A 16,643-nucleotide genomic window follows, 5' to 3' on the forward strand; every position below is an offset into this window, starting at 1 on the left:
AGGACTTGCCGATCGAAAGGTCGGCGGTTCGAATCCCCGCGGCGGGGTGCGCTCCCATCGTTCGGTCCCAGCGCCTGCCAACCTAGCAGTTCGAAAGCACCCCCGGGTGCAAGTAGATAAATAGGGACCGCTTACTAGCGGGAAGGTAAACGGCGTTCCGTGTGCTGCGCTGGCTCGCCAGATGCAGCTTGTCACGCTGGCCACGTGACCCGGAAGTGTCTGCGGACAGCGCTGGCCCCCGGCCTATAGAGTGAGATGGGCGCACAACCCTAGAGTCTGTCAAGACTGGCCCGTACGGGCAGGGGTACCTTTACCTTTATACATTCCATTGTTGTGCCTATAACTTAGGTTTTTAAGGTGCCATTTAGCTCCTAGCTTTTATATCTCAGTTTCTAACACTGCCTATGTGTGCACCTGTATATGGAAATAATGTTCATCTTGTGATGAAAGTCACTGAATGTATCTGCTAACTGTGCAGAAATGATAAAATTATGTGAGTAGACTTTTGTAAATCACAATATTGTTTGGTTTTGAGCTCATTTTGCCATCCACAACTGCATGGGATAACATTCTCTGATGATGCATAAGATAGAAGCATGATTTCATTGGAGTAAATTCTTGCAAAGACGGCATGGTAACCTAGCAACCACTTCAGAGCTGATTTAACTCTTTTGTGGGTAGTGACACGGAACTTCTGCTTACAGTTTCCTGATCAAGGGAAGTAATAGTCTCTTTCTATTCTGTCTTGCTCAGACCACACCTGGTCTGTCCAGGTGTGTCCAATTCTGGGCACCACAGTTCAAGAAGGATGTTGCACGTGTGTGTGCAGCAGAGGGTGATCAAGATGATCAAGGGTCCAGAAACCAAGCCTAATGAGAAATAATTGAGGGAATTGGGTTTGTTTACCCTGATAAAGAGGAGACTTGAAATAGCTAAATTGTTGTCGCATGGAAGATGCAGCAAGCTTGTTTTTTTCCTGCTCCAAAAGCTAGGACCTGAAACAATGGATTCAAATTACAAGAAAGGAGATGCCAGCTAAACATCAGGAAGAACCTTCTGACAGTAAGAGATGTTTGACAGTGGAACAGACTCCAACAAGAGGTGGTGGACTCTCCTTTCTTGGAAGTTTCTAAGCAGAGGTTGGATGGCCACCTGTCATGTATGATTTAGTTGAGATTCTTGCATTGCAGGCAGGGGGTTGGACTAGATGACCCTCAGGATCCCTTCTGACCCCATAATTCTATGATTTTGTGAAATCACATTTTGATTTCATTAGAAAAAGACTTGATTCTAGTAATAGGGAGGAGGAAGATCCCCCCCTTTCCTTTTAGTAATGTTTGTTGAATTCTTGTTTTAGCTTGTTGATTTGTTATTGTGAGGTTATGAAAGAAGAGCAGTTAGCTGCATAGTTTTGTTACCTTTTGGGGGAGCTGAGGCATAATAGTCAAAGTAAACATCCTGGTGCTACTACCATGTGAAAGAAAATAGTTGGGGGGGAAAAGCATATTTACTTTTCCTGATGAAAACCAGCAGCGGGACTTAGCAATAGTAATCAGTATTCCTGTGTAATACAGTGGACAGAGCACCAGAATTCAGATTCACTGGTACCCTTGCTCCAGTCACTGTATCTCAGGCCAACCTATTTTGTATGGTGATTTTGAGTGTAAAATAGGATAAACCCATATAAGGCATAGTTGTTGATTATTTGATAACCGTCAGATAAGACCACTGCAATGTGGCATATATAAGGTGGTTGTGTGTTCTGCTTTATAGAGGACAGCCCTCTTATTTGAAGGGCTTTCTGGTACAAGTCTTAATTTAAAGATCTCTAAGAAAGGAGAGCAGTGGCTTTGAAGCTGCCCATTGGTTGTTTTTGACAATGGACACATGCATGCATGAACATGCCAAGGTTTTGTTTTTTTAATATTTCTCAAAATATTTAGTTGGCCCCAAAATGGAATGGAGGTGTTGGACAACAAACTGGGACCATTTTAAGGAAAATATGCTGTCAATTTTGAAACTATACTGGCACTTGGTCCTTTTTCAAGCACCATTCAAGGCTGGGGTGCTTCTTTTTTAAAAGCGCTATATGGCTTGCAACTTAGGTTCCTGAGGGACTTCTTTTCCCCAGCAAACTTGCCTGTCTACTGAGCTCCTTTTTTGGAGGCCCTTCTCTGGATGCCCCACCCACTAAAGCCCTATGGGTGGAGATCGGGTAGAACAGAGGTAGCCAGTGTGGTGCCCTCTCCATGTTGTTAGACTCCTAACTCCCATCAGCCCCTTCCAGCATAGCCAGTGGTCAGGAATGATGGGAGGTGGAGTCCAGCAACTTCTGGAGGGCACCACAAAGGCTACCAATGGGGCAAAGCATAGTCTGACACTCTGTTTTTAAAATGCTCTCCCCAGCGAGGCTTGCCTGACACCCTCTCTTAACGTGTTCGGTATTCAGCAAACATCTTCTTAACTTTCCCTGTTGAAATGTAATGTGAACTGGTTTATTCTGCTGCAAAGATTGTTTTATAGATTTATATTCTACATTTTCTGCTATTTTAATATGTTTTGTGCATTTTTTTTAATACATTTGTGTTGTCCTAATGGTTTTTATTAATTAACTGTTCTGAAAATAATATTCTGAAAGGTGGGGTTGAATAGATAAGTCACCGTGTGTTTCTTGCAGAAAGTATAAGATAACATCTATGATCTTACTACTGTTAGATGTAAGGACCTTTTTAGTGGTGGTGCACCCAATTCTGGGTCTTGCACCTCAGTGAAATTAGTTTGCAATCAAGTCTGGTATCTCTTTTGGTGAGAAAATTTTAATGTTCTGAGACTTCTTAGATCTGATTATTTAATGCAGTTCCATGCTGATTTCTGTTGTATGCTTGTTTGTTTTATTGATATAGATTCAAATTTCTCCAAAAGGGCATTCTAAAACCCTCCTTGATTGAAGTATGGAATAGAAATACTTTTTGAAATCGTTAATTGTAGTCCTAATGATTACAATTGCATAACTGCTGATGACATTTATTCCATCCAATTAAGGGTCTAATTCTGCCCTTGATGGGAAATAAATATTTGATTTTTAAAATGATGCCCTGGCTTGCATGTTGAATGATGTTACAGCTGTGGATTTTTCCAATTTTCCTCTTCCTAATTTTTCCTTCCCAGCATTTTATGTTAATCTAATTATGTGATCCTAACAAATCTTTTCTATGAACTGACACTGCAGTCTTAGCACATTTGAGTAATGCTGTGCACGGACCTGTTTCTGGCAGCAATTTGTATTCCAACAGCAGAAAAACTTGCCCTTCACATTTTATTAGTTTCTCTTCCAGAAATCTGTGAAGCATGCAGCAGCAGTGCTTGATTTTTGGATAGATGTTAAGAAGCTGAATATTGGCCTGAATTGCACTCTCTCTAGCACTTATGACTTCAAGGGGATTTCACTGGTTTGTAAGATCAGGCAGAGTAAAATCAGTAGAAAAGCAGCAGCAATTGGAAACCAAACGGAGTGAGATGGTGCTTTATTGCAGACGTCTGATGGCAACTCCCTGTCACTTTTTTGCATTCTTAGTTGTAGCAGCCAGCCCAATGCCTAACTTGAACACTATCCTTGCATGCATTCCCTCCCGCCGTTGTTTCTCTTGGCACTTGTTAAGCTCCCTGCTTCGTCTTGTGGGACCTTTCCAGAGAGAGAGAGAGAGAGAGAGAGAGAGAGAGAGAGAGAGAGAGAACGAACGAAAGGAACAGCACTGATTTCTCTTCAGCACAAATTGAGCATGAAATGGGCAGTGTGGAAAAGGCTAACAGGGCTACCGAGGGAGATTTCTGTCCCTATTCATAGGCACATTCATCCACAGGAACATTAGAATCAGGAAGAGGGGCGACCAAGCAGAATGCGAGGATTTTAATTTGATTTTTGCTACGCTGGCATTTCCGTGTCTCAGAGCTGATGCCTTGCCTGGAAGGTTTTTTCAATTAGCTGCTGGGAAACTAAGGACAGCCTTGGAACTCTTAGGCCTTGGATACGGATTCCAGCCATGGAAAGAATCGATCATTTGTAGCAAGAGTAAGTGTAGTCTGTATGGGCAGGGGCTGCTCTTAAAGGATCTTTTTATTTTTATTTTTGCAGTATGTAAGGGCTTAACTGCACAAACAGCTGGGGAAGCATTTTGAGAGTGGCAACATTTAAATGTGGTTATTAAGTAAATATGTGCATTTTATTAACCTCTGTATCTGCAGTTTTGAAATGTAACCAATGTATTAAAATAAGTTATAATAAAATATTAAGTAATTTAACAAAAGAATTTCAGCACTTCATACACGCTCAAGTATTGTTTTTAATTTTCATTCTTATATTGCAAAGTAATAAGAGCAGTTGAATTTTTTTAAAGTAGAAATTTAGAATTTGTAACAAATTTAATTTGCAGTGGTGTTGATAACTGCATGTACCTACATTTGAGATTATGAGTTTCATTCAACTAACATCTACTCAGAAGTAGGCCTGTTTAAATTAATGGATCTACATTAGTCACCTGTCTTAATTTCAGTGAGTCTACTCTGAGCATGACTAGCATTTATGATGTACTAGCCTTGATCCTGACTCCCATATATATGTGAAAGTGCTGCTACTGGTTATGGTAGTGAAAATGTGCACACACATGGTATGTGCTAGAAGCAGGCCGGAAAGACACCTTGATGCATGTCTTCCATTGAAAATTAGTTTGTAAAAATCCTGATGCATGGTAGATTGTGCTCTAAAGAAGTGAATTTATTAGAGAGTGAAAAGGCCTGCTGGTGCCATCTCTTAGTAGCAGACTTATTTCTTTCTGTGGGTCTTCCTAGTACCTCTTAGAAGGTTCATTGTATAAATCATGTGGATTTGAAGGCTAAAGGTTTGACAGCATAGAGGTTATTGCACATATTATATATCTGAGTAGTTATTAAAACCATTTCCAGAGATGCTCTGCAGAGCAACACAGTGATGATATGTTTCAGTAGTAATTAAGTTTTAACTGCCCACTCCCACCTCTTGCCCTGTTTCTTTGAGCTGTTTTTCACACAACTTTTAAGACTGCTTTTCCAGTACAAACTTAGATATGTATACATTTCTACAGAGGAGAAAGAAATATGGTGAAAATATGGGTGTGGTGTGCTATAGTCATGATGTCAACAGGTGAAGCTCGTGTCTGTAAAACCACAGGAGAATCCTTCCTGGGTTTCAAGGAATATGCTGCTTCTGATGTTTGCTGTTGTTTCCAAACTCTGAAAATAGTGATTTGTCCAAGCCACAGTCTTTTAACAACCCAGGATACTGATATTCTGTCTTGTTAAGCTGTGATTTGAACAAACCACTATTTGCAAACACAGCAACCAAACATAGTTTTAACTTAGTGGTAGGGCACATGCTTTTCATGTAAAAGATCCTAGGTTTAGTCTGGCATCTCCAGGTAGGACTGGAAAGAGTCCTGCTGGAGAAGTTGCAAGTCAGTGTTGGAACAACCAAACTAGGTGGAACAATATTCTGATTTGGTAAAAGGCAGCTCCCTACTTCCCTGAACCTCATTCCTTCATGAGTTTAATGCTGGCTTATGTGTCATAATAAACACCCATGGTTTCTGCCTGAACCGGGCCTCTGAATCCAGATAAAATAGTGCCCAAAATCTGCTCAACTGAGAGAGATTCATACAGTGATAGCACAAAATTTGATTGGAGAGAAGAGATTATTTCAAATTGTCTCCACTGCTTGCTTATATATGCAGCACTGAAAATGTTTTTGCTTAATTGTCCTGGAGACCTTGATGAGTGTTCAATCTCCTTTCATCCTCTTTTTGTTGGTTTTTGGTTGCTTGCTGCTGATGCCACGACCACTCATTCACAAACAACGCGTTGAATTCCGGAACAAATGTACACATGCTGTCCTAAGAGTGCATTGTAAATAAGTATGAGATTCATGAACTTTCTGGATGATAAAGCACTTTAAGGCTATGAGATCCTGAACATGTTTGCTTGGATGGCACCTCTGCAACAGAAGGGATTTTATTCCATGGAGATAGGTTTAGAACTGAAGTATAAACAATGGAGTAAATAGCCTTAGAAAACTGAATAAAATGTCCTTTTTTGAATTATTATAGAGCTCTTTAAACAAAATTCTGTATATAACTGCTTTCATATCGAATCTATTTCATGGTTTATTCATTACATATTGCGCTGAATAACAAAATTGCAATCCAGTCCCATGCAGGACTGTCTGCTCAGAAAGAGGCACCGTTGTTGTGTTGTAAGTAGCATTAGGACTTACTTTCAGGCAATTGTGTGTAAGACTGCAGCCTTAGTTTTTCTTTTGGCACCTCACTGCTTTCTTTGTTTTGATCAGAACATCTGATATTAGATAGTATGTTAATCTTATGAAAGCAATTGCTCTACTACAGCCACAGTTCATTTAGTATTGTCAGCAATTGGACAATTTTTCATGTAAAGAAATTGGTCCCTTTCACCCTTCTGCTTGTGAAAATGGAATGACCCATTTTCTCATTTGAGGAAAAAGGGATTATATAATCCACTGAGCTGTAGGAAGAGGATAGTTTAAGTGACATCTGTAGGCCTGAGCATCATGAATTCTTTTCAGGAGAAATTGGGATGTATTGGCAGAAAGTGCTATGTAATCAGTGTACATGAAACATTTTTAATTCATGATGCTGTCTGAAGAATGATGTGCATAAATCATTTCCGCTAAATCAGTGGGATTTACTTTAAGTAGATGTATTTAGGGTCAGTGGCCACTAGCCATGATGGCTCTGTTCTACCTCCACTGTTCAAGGCAAAATGCCTCTGAATACCTGTAGGAATCACAAGTGAGGAGAACACTGTTCTGTTTGGGCCCTGCTTGTGGGCTTTTTCAGGGACAAATGTTGGCCATTGTGAGAACATTATGCTGGATTAGATGGGCCTTTGGCTTGATCAAGCAGGATTCCTCGTAAGTTCTTGCACTCCTAACGCAAACAGAGATACTCATGTGACTGGAAGGGCCGTGACTCTTCCTAGGTATGAAGAATGGTTTTGGAACTGACCCTTAGTTAATGAAGTAGATCTCAAACATTAAAATGTTTTATTCTCCCTCTATTCTCTTCCCCCCATCCCCAATATAAAATACTGGATTATATGCAGCCGTCATGCCAGCTGCAAGTTTTTGTTTGGCTTGCAGAGTAGCAAGCTGAGACTTCTCCATTTTGGAAAACTTTAAAAAGTTTCTAGTTTCCATGATACAATTATATGTTTATTGCCAGGTAAAGCATAAGCTTTTCCATTTACTGTCAAAGCGTGGCTGACTATAGTTCAATACAACTTTTTATTCTCCTTTCCGTCATTTTTCCTGTATGTTTCTGCTAGCAATTAATGCTTACTGAAGGCAAGTGGCTAAAGTAGTTAGGAGTAGCTTTGTTATTTCATTTTAGTGGTCGGGCTCAGCTGTAGGCTGAAAATTGAAGTGAGTAGGGAGCCATGCGTGCCATGGAGTTGAAGACAAAAAGAGCACTTCTGGAATTGGAGACAAAGAACAAGCAGGAACCAGAGTCCAGGAGGAGCAGTCAGGACAATGCCAGAAATCAGAAATGAAGGACAACTAGAGGATACACAGGAACGCACCGGAGCTCTGGAAGGAGTTGTTGCTCAGGCTTCACTGAGACTGGAAAGACTTTTAGAGTCCTTACAGTTCAGAACGGTCCATTGACCAGCCTGAGGCCGCCTCACAGTTCTGTGGCTCCAGTTCAGACCCCAGCAGCTCCTGACACCTGGCTGTGTGAGTTTAGAGTATCTTGTTTTAGTTTCTCGGACTTTTCTAGGTTATTGCATTAGTACAAGGTTAGCTAACATAGTGGCCTCTATAGATTGTTGGGCTTCACATTATCCCTGGTCATGCTGGCTGGGGCTGATGGGAGTTACTGCCCTCCAGATGTTGCTGGGATGTTGACCAGCCCTGTGTTAGGAATGATTGCACACAGTTAATTCAGAAGGGTGGGGGACTGAGAAGCCTTAAAAATATGGTTGACACAGGCAGTGGCCTAGTCCGGTGTGCCTTGTATTGTAATTATAATCGTCCACAACTGAGATGTCCTATATTATGGAATGTGTACTCACAGTCTTTGCTAATCAATGATATGTTTTCATTTTTATAGTCTGTTTTTGGCCTGCTTAAGTTCCATACAGTGCACTTTTCATATATTTTGTGCAGCATTGTTGTTTTTGAATAGATGGTACAAACCCAGGGCAGTAGGATATGTTCCAAATGGGCTCTGAATTCCCTTTTAAAATAAATTAAAAGTCTGGCAAAGGTGTTTTTTGGCTGTGATCTATTTTTCATTTCTTTATGAAATATATAGTTAATGGTATACATAACTGTGGTGGGATGATGAGCTGCTTGTGCGTAAAATGCAAGTCCCTCAGAGTTTGATCAGGTTTTCAAACCTCTGCCTGTGACGGAGCCCCTCCGGCATGGCTGCGTCAATCGCTAGTAGAATCCGAAAGTGGTTGCTTTCGGAAACGTTTCCAACATAAAAGCTCTTTCACGGAAACACGTCTTCTGGACTCTCTGCGTGACAGTTTCCGGCGAGGCGTGGGTGTCCCTATAGGAGGTCCTGAGACCTCTCCACTGTTTTCGCTGGAAACGTCTCTGAGCCACCCCTCCGACTCACTTTCCCTGGAAGTTCCTGCTCGCCCCCTACTGGTTCCCTCTTCAGCTGCTCCGTCTCTTTCAACCTGAGGGAGCCTTTGCACCTCCTGTCCTTCCGATGGCAGTTCCCTGACATCCACCTCCCCTCCAGGGCCCCCTTCACCCCCTCCCGTCTCCTCCCCTCCGGGCTGGGAGGAAGTAAAACCCCTGAAAGAACCTTCCTCATCGTCCGAAGTTTCGAACCCTTCCCTCCACCTGCTACTGTCCCTCGTCTCTCGATACTCCTCGTCTTATCCTGGGCATATTCATCATTTTCCGTTTCCTCTACCAGTTCTCGTTGCCCCACCAGCGCCGCCCCACACACCCAGCGGTCCTCAGGGATGACATGTCTCTCTTCAATCGCCCCCTCCCCCTCCCAATACTCTGGTTTGCGTGAGAGAGCGTCCGCCCTGACGTTTTCTGGACCTGGCACATAACAAATTTCAAAGTTGAATTTAGAGAATTCCTGTGCCCATCTCACTTGTCGTTGGTTGAGCACTCGAGCTGTTCTCCAATACTCTAAATTCTTGTGGTCGGTGCACACTTGCACCTTGTGTTGCGCCCCAATTAATAAATGTCTCCACCTCCGGAACGCTTCGTGAATGGCAAGTAGTTCCCTGTCATACACCGTGTAGTTCCTCTCGGATTTATTCAGCTTCCGCGAGAAGAAGGCACACGGTCTCCACTCTGACATACTCCTCCCCGGTTGAAGAAGTACCGCCCCTACCGCCCGGTCGGACGCATCGGTTTCCACTCTCATGGGTTTTCGTAAATCCACATGCAGAAGTTGTTCTTCCGAGGCGAAAGCCCTTTTCAGTTCTTCAAATGCTCGCTCCGCCTCCGCCGTCCAAACAAATTTCTTCTTGCTGCTGAGGCAGTCGGTGATGGGCGCCGTCAAGTGGGCAAAGTTCTTGATGAACTTCCGATAAAAGTTCCCAAACCCCAAGAATCTTTGCACATCCTTCTTGGTCTTCGGTGTCTTCCATTCCAGTACCGCTTGGACCTTGCCTGGATCCATGGCCAATCCCTTGTCTGACAAGCGGTACCCCAGGAATTCCACCTCCTTGGTATGAAACTGGCACTTCTCCAGTTTCACCCACAGCTGGTTGGCTTGCAGCCTGCCCAACACTTCTCGAACGTCCCTCACATGCTGCTCCTCATTCTCCGAATACACCAACACGTCGTCTAAAAAGGCCACACAGTTCTTGTAGAGCAAAGGCCCCAGAACGTGGTTAATAAACGCTTGAAAGCACGCGGAGCCTCCTTGTAGACCGAAGGGCATAACGAGGTATTCAAAGGCTCCCAAAGGGGTGAACATGGTGGTCTTCCATTCATCTCCCTTCCTTATGCGTATCAGATTGTACGCCCCCCGCAGGTCCAGCTTTGTAAAAATCTTTCCCTTCCTTACCCTGGTCAAAATGTCATCAATTCGGGGCATAGGGAAAGCCAGGGGTTCCGACACTGCATTCAAGGCCCTGAAGTCACACACAAGTCTCGGCTTATCTGTGTTTTTTTTGTCCACAAAAAACACTGGGCTGCCCCCCACCGCTCGGGACTCTCTGATGAAGCCTCGCTTCAGGTTTTTGTCAATGAACTCCCTCAGCTCCTGCATCTCCCTGTCGGACATGGCGTACAGCTTGCCCACTGGGAGTTGGGCCCCAGGGAGTAGGTTGATTTGACAGTCAAAGGGTCTATGCGGCGGCAGTTTGTCTGCTTCCCTTTCGCTGAATACGTTGCTCAGATCTGCGTATTGCGGGGGCACCTTCCCTCTGCCCATTACTTCCATCCCGGCTAGGGTGACTCTGTCTCCGCCCTGAACCTTCCCCTGCTTGCAGTGTTCTAGGCAATGCGCTGACCCAAAGGAGACCACCCTCTGATGCCAGCCCACTAGCGGATCGTGTAGCGCCAGCCAGCTCATCCCCAAGATGATGGGAGCTCCTCCCAAGGTGGCCACATTAAACGCTATCCGTTCGGTGTGCCTTGCCACCCTCATTATCATCGGGACAGTCTGTTGGCTAACTTCTCCTCCCAACAGCTCTCTGCCATCAATCGTGGTCACCTGCAAGGGATTACTTAAAGGGATGGTCTGTATCTGGTGCTCAGCTGCAAACTCCTTACTCATAAAATTACAGGAGCTGCCTGAATCCAAAAGCGCCTTGACCTGTAGGGGGTGTCCATTTGGCAGCTCTAGTGACACTTCTATCACTAAAGCAGGTCTGGGTGGTTCTGGCGTGGGCACTTTCACTGCTCTTTGGCCTGGCTGCTGTGCCCCGACGGTGGCAGCCAGGCGTTGGCTTTTACTTGCTCCTTGTTTTCCTCCTCCCTTTCCCCCACAGCTCCTGCCATCCCTTGCCATTCCTTTCTTTGTGGGCAGACTCTGGCAAAGTGCCCTGGCTGTTGGCAGAGATAACATTTCTTGGCGCTCTTTCCCTCCTTCTTCCGCCCTTCACTGGGATTTGAAACTGCGCGCGCCCGCGCTGTTCCAACTTCCATCGGCTCTGCCGGCGGGAAAGGTGGCTCTGGAATGTCCGGAATGCGCAGTTCCCTCCAACGTTCTCCTTTCCCTTCCCGCCTTTCCAAAGCTCTCGCTTCCTGGCGCGCTCCTATGGCCAGCGCGGATTTGGTCAGCTGGTCCATAGACTCCGCCCTTGGCCCCCGGGAAAGTTCATCTTTAACGGCCGAAGAAAGCCCCTCTTCAAAAAGCATTTGGATGGGTTCCGCTGATAGGTCCCACCCCAATTTATGAATCAGCATAGTAAACTCAGTCCAGTACTCACGGACAGATCGGCTCCCCTGTTTGCAAGCCATTAACTGCCTTCGTACCACCCCCTGCTCAATGTCACTGGAAAACATCAGGTCCATGGCACGAAAAAACTTCCTCGTGTCCTTTAGTATCTCATTATTCACTGCCATCAGGGGTCGAACCCAATCCTTCGCCCCCCCTTCGAGATGGCCAATTACAAAAGCCACTCGCGATTCCTCGTCGGGGAAGTCATCATACTGCAGGTTGAGAGCGTATTGCATCTCAGTTCTAAAGGCATGATAGTTTCTGGGATCTCCCCCGAATTTCTGCACCAATCCTGGCACCTTTCTGGCTATCGAGGTGGTTTTCTCCTTTCCCTTTTCTGCATCCTGAGCCCTCCTCTCCTCAAGCCTCGCCGTTTGCATGGCCAGCTGGATCTCCAACGCCCTGTACCTTTCTTCCAGGCTTGGACCTCCTCCAGCTGCTCCTGCTCCTCCGGTTCCGGCTGGGTCGCTCATGATGCCGCTGCTTGCACAAGCTGGCTTTCAGTGACTTTCGGATTGCTGTGGTGGGATGATGAGCTGCTTGTGCGTAAAATGCAAGTCCCTCAGAGTTTGATCAGGTTTTCAAACCTCTGCCTGTGACGGAGCCCCTCCGGCATGGCTGCGTCAATCGCTAGTAGAATCCGAAAGTGGTTGCTTTCGGAAACGTTTCCAACATAAAAGCTCTTTCACGGAAACACGTCTTCTGGACTCTCTGCGTGACAGTTTCCGGCGAGGCGTGGGTGTCCCTATAGGAGGTCCTGAGACCTCTCCACTGTTTTCGCTGGAAACGTCTCTGAGCCACCCCTCCGACTCACTTTCCCTGGAAGTTCCTGCTCGCCCCCTACTGGTTCCCTCTTCAGCTGCTCCGTCTCTTTCAACCTGAGGGAGCCTTTGCACCTCCTGTCCTTCCGATGGCAGTTCCCTGACAATAACCAATAGTGGAATAGTTAATATTCAGGAAATTCTGTCTAGTCAAGGGAGGATGCTTTACTGAGGCTGAGCACCTGTATGCTCATGGAAGCCAGTCCCACTGATTGGGTGAATTTTCAAGGTGAGGCCTGGCAACTTTGTCTACTCAAGAATAATTTGAGATTATATAGCTCTCTTCGGGGATGCTTGCTATAGAGTGTTTATTGCCTTTTTATTTTGATAAATTTCTGCTATAAAGTATCATGTGACAGTAAATTTCTCCAATTACATTAAAATTTAGACATCTTTTATTTAGAGACTGCTTGAGCATCTTAAAATGTAATGAAGTGGTTAGTTACAACAAGATTCCCATAAATATTCATAGCAGATTGTGTGAATGTCTCTCTGAACATGAATTTTGCAGTATTTGGTAACTGGGGATTTAATATTTTGTGTTGAACTCTCTGAATTGTCTTATTGGCATACATACTGTGCTTAGTTTTTAAAAGTTCGGTGTAGAAAATAAACAGTATATACAAAGATTTATGTTCTAGGGAATGTGAAATAGTTTGTCTGATAAAAAGTACAAGTTTAAGTTCCTTGATCTACAGAACATCATAGAGCAAGGTGCACCTGAACCTCCTTCTTTTTGTACGCTTCTTGTTAATTAACCTGGTCCATCTCTCTCTCTCTCTCTCCCCCCCCCCCCCTTGCTGCTTGGAGTAGCTTTCGCTCCCAGAGGAACAGAATGAAGTAACAAGGAATGGTTGTGAATCCAAGGAACTAGTTTATCTTGTACAGATCTATTGTCAGGTAAGCATTAAGACTTTTCTTTACCTTCCCCATGACTTTTATGAAACACTGCATGTGCTATATGATATTCTGCTGTCTGGCTTTTTCACATTTCCATTCTTTGTTGTGGGGTAAGAGGAATCCTGAAGATTTAATCAGGAGAAATGCTAGGTTTTAATGAGAAATGTAAACTTCTGCTATATCGGTTGCAGCAATATTTATCCTGGAATTGCAGTCTCATGCGTATATGTGTCCTTGTGTTTCCGTAGTGATTGCACATGTAGTGAGGTTATTTGTATTCCTAAACTAACCAATGAAATGATGGTTCAGGATTTAGCATTCAGTTGTCAGAATATTGTGGCTCATTTCCTAATTTTTGAAACTTGTGCATTGAGCAAAGCTACTCAGTGGACCGAAGCAGGGCGTAACAATGTCAGAAATTGAAGATGGCAAATGACCCTTAATATAACCTATTGAAGCATTTGTTTCCATGCCTGGCAAAGAACTTTTGAGGATCAAAATAAAAATGTGGATTAACCTTTTGTTGATTCTCTCTTACTTGCCTAGTGCCATATCCTGTGGAATCTGTTAGGCTGTACCCATGGTTGTCACCTTGAAAAACCTGGGCAGTTATTCCCATCTGCATGAGGTGCAGGTGTTTCAACTAAATACCAGTCGTTGAGTGCGTAGGTCATATTTCTCATCTGTAGAGTTGAACAAAGCAGAATGCTGTTACTAATCGTTCTAAGACGCAAGGTTTTGAGAGGATAGCACACACGTAAACCATTTTATTTTACAGCTATTCAGTCTGTAAAGTAGGGAGTAGTGGGAACAGAGGTGAACAACCTGCATGAAGACAAAGATTCAGCAGAGACCAGACAGCCTTTCCTCAAAGTGAAAAGCAGGACTAGACTCTGCATGTTACACTACAGAGTGAAACATTCTTAGTTCTCTGGATCAACTGAGAATCCACAATGATTATCCTGGGCATGGTAGTTGGCACACTTACTGTACATGATCAGCAATGATCCTGCTCAGTGGTGTCAAGTTCAGCAGGGAGTAGTTGATGTGCCTTCAGCTCCAGTTTTCTGTCTAGCAGACTCTGCAGTTCAGGAGCTGTGTCCACATGTTAAGAGTTATGCTCATTTAAACCGAGAGAGAAATGTCTGGATTATTTGGCTTGTGCTTGGTACCATGTTAAGACACGTGGGGCCATCAGAGGACTAGAGCAGCCTGGGCAACCCATGCAGCCAATTTTTGTGGATGCTTTAGTTCAGGGGTTCCCAAAATGTGGTCCACAGATTATGAGTGCTCCGTGAGTGGTCTGCAGTGCTTCCTCATTTAATTTTCATATTTTATTTTCTATATTAATTTTCTTGTATTATAATATGAGTTCTATGGAATTCAAACTGTAATACAATGAAGTACAATATATACAATTAAAATACATGCAGTATCTAGCACAACACATATTTCCTGTGTTCCCAACTCTGTTCTATAAAGTCTGATGGCCTGTGTAAATGTGCCCAGGCAATTGCTTTTGAATCAGTCATCAACATCAGGTCAAAAAAGTTGGAACAACTATGAAAGGAAATTAATATGGGATAATCACTATAAATGACAACAGATATTGGGCTTGCTGCAGTAGTTTTTGAAGCGTTCTAAGATGAAATAAGCCATTGAAATGGTGTAATAGTTTTGATTGCATCCAGAAGCTAGCTTGTTAGCTTGGCCCAAATCTATATACTTTTCAGTAGTTTTAGCTCTTTAGGAGCATTTTGCTGCAAATGAAAGTAGCATTGTGGAAAGCAAAAGAAATGAGTCATCCCAGCACTGCTGTTTAGAACTCCTGGACTGGAAAACCTGTTACATTCCCTTCACTGAGTAGCCTGTTGAAAGTACTTTAGTTTGTCAACTCGATCTGCAGCAGATAATCAGACAAAAAACTTTCAAGCACTGCTACTTTAATGTGCCAGCTCAAACTCTGCCTGACTTGGCAGAATCCCATTAAACATGTTACAGTCTGGAAATGTTTATTTTGGAAGGAGGGGGTGTTGTTGTGCATAATAAGTCTTTATGACATGGTTTTTCCTTGGTGTTAAATATTGTTTTACAGGTAATTGAGGAGTTGCTTGAGTCAAGTGAGAGAGTGCTGGGGAGCTTATCAGTGTCTCCTCTCCAAACCCAACCCTCACTAATTTCTGCTTCTCCTCACTCCACCCCCACCTCACCTGATGGTTACTGGTCAGATGCCAAATCCCATGGTCAAATCAGTGCGAGGACTCCCTTTTCAGTTGCTTCTTTCCTCCCTTGGTGAGAGGAATAGGACAAAGAGCATATAAACCAGAAGCCTATTTCTGATCTCTTCCCAGATACAGTCCCTGGTGGACAAATATATCTGAATTCTGCTTTGGTAGACTGAATTGGGGTGGAAATATAGATAATTTTGTGTGTGTGTGTGTGTGTGTGTGTGAGAGAGAGAGAGAGAGAGAGAGAGAGAGAGAGAGTAAGTAAGTAAGTGGCCAAAGATGAATGGAAAGGCCATTTCTGCTAAGTAAATTTGGGAATCCAATCACCTGGAGGTAAATTCTTCCAGCAGTTAATTGACTAGCAAATTATACTACAGTTGCCCTAAATACACTTTCTCCATATCTTTCTCCATTTCCTCACAGATGAAACTGTGGCGTGTGGGTGTGGATGTGGATGTGGAAAAACATCACCAGCACTTTCTCTCTTATGTAATTCATATTTTGTTTGCAGTCGCTACATATGTCAGGCATAGGCAAACTCGACCCTCCAGATGTTTTGGGTTGGTCGGGGAGTATGGGAGTTGTAGTCCCAAAACATCTGGAGGGCTGAGTTTGCCTATGCTTGACATATGTTAAACCCCTCTTTAGCTTAGAGAAGTCCAGGTTAGACTCTACCATTATATTTAATCTCCTTGGTTTTGTCTTTAGTGCGCTGAGTTGTGTGTTAGGCTATGTTGCCATTATTATTTAACCTTTCTTCACTTAGCTTTGTGAACACTTACGCAGTGTTCCTTAAGGGAAGTCTGTAGCTTGACATTTTTACACCAAGCACACCTAGTTTCTTCTGATAATAGCAGCATTTGCTTATTGTTGTAAACCATAGTTTATGGTTTACCATGAACATGCAGATGGCCCCCGTATCACTCCTACCTTAGTGCAAACAGGAACAGCAAGCCATAATCCTTAGTTTGGTGCTATGTTCCAAGCAAACCATGACATTAAGTCAATGTTCTTGACTTAACAATTTTTGTTTGAACAGAACAGATATCTGTCCTCAGTTTAGACATAATACTAAACTTGTGCTAGAGGTGGAGTGATACGGGAGCAATTTCCATTTTAACAGTAAACTGTGGTTTAAAATGAAGTGCTAATACAAGCAATATGACTTTCAAGGTATATATTTTTGAAAAAAAGATGTG

General features: G+C 43.5%; 1 protein-coding gene across 7 annotated transcripts in view; it reads left to right on the plus strand.

The window, feature by feature from the left end:
• The window catches only part of ARHGAP32 (Rho GTPase activating protein 32), a 203,648-nt gene that overhangs the window by 114,533 nt on the left and 72,472 nt on the right, over positions 1-16,643 (plus strand). For all 7 annotated transcript variants that reach the window (XM_077919218.1, XM_077919220.1, XM_077919222.1 and 4 more), the window contains one exon: positions 13,130-13,216. In XM_077919218.1, coding sequence (XP_077775344.1) covers positions 13,130-13,216 — 87 coding nt within the window. The remainder of the gene's footprint in view (positions 1-13,129; positions 13,217-16,643) is intronic.

This window comes from Podarcis muralis, chromosome 15 (assembly GCF_964188315.1).
Source record: "Podarcis muralis chromosome 15, rPodMur119.hap1.1, whole genome shotgun sequence".
NCBI lineage: Eukaryota > Metazoa > Chordata > Lepidosauria > Squamata > Lacertidae > Podarcis > Podarcis muralis.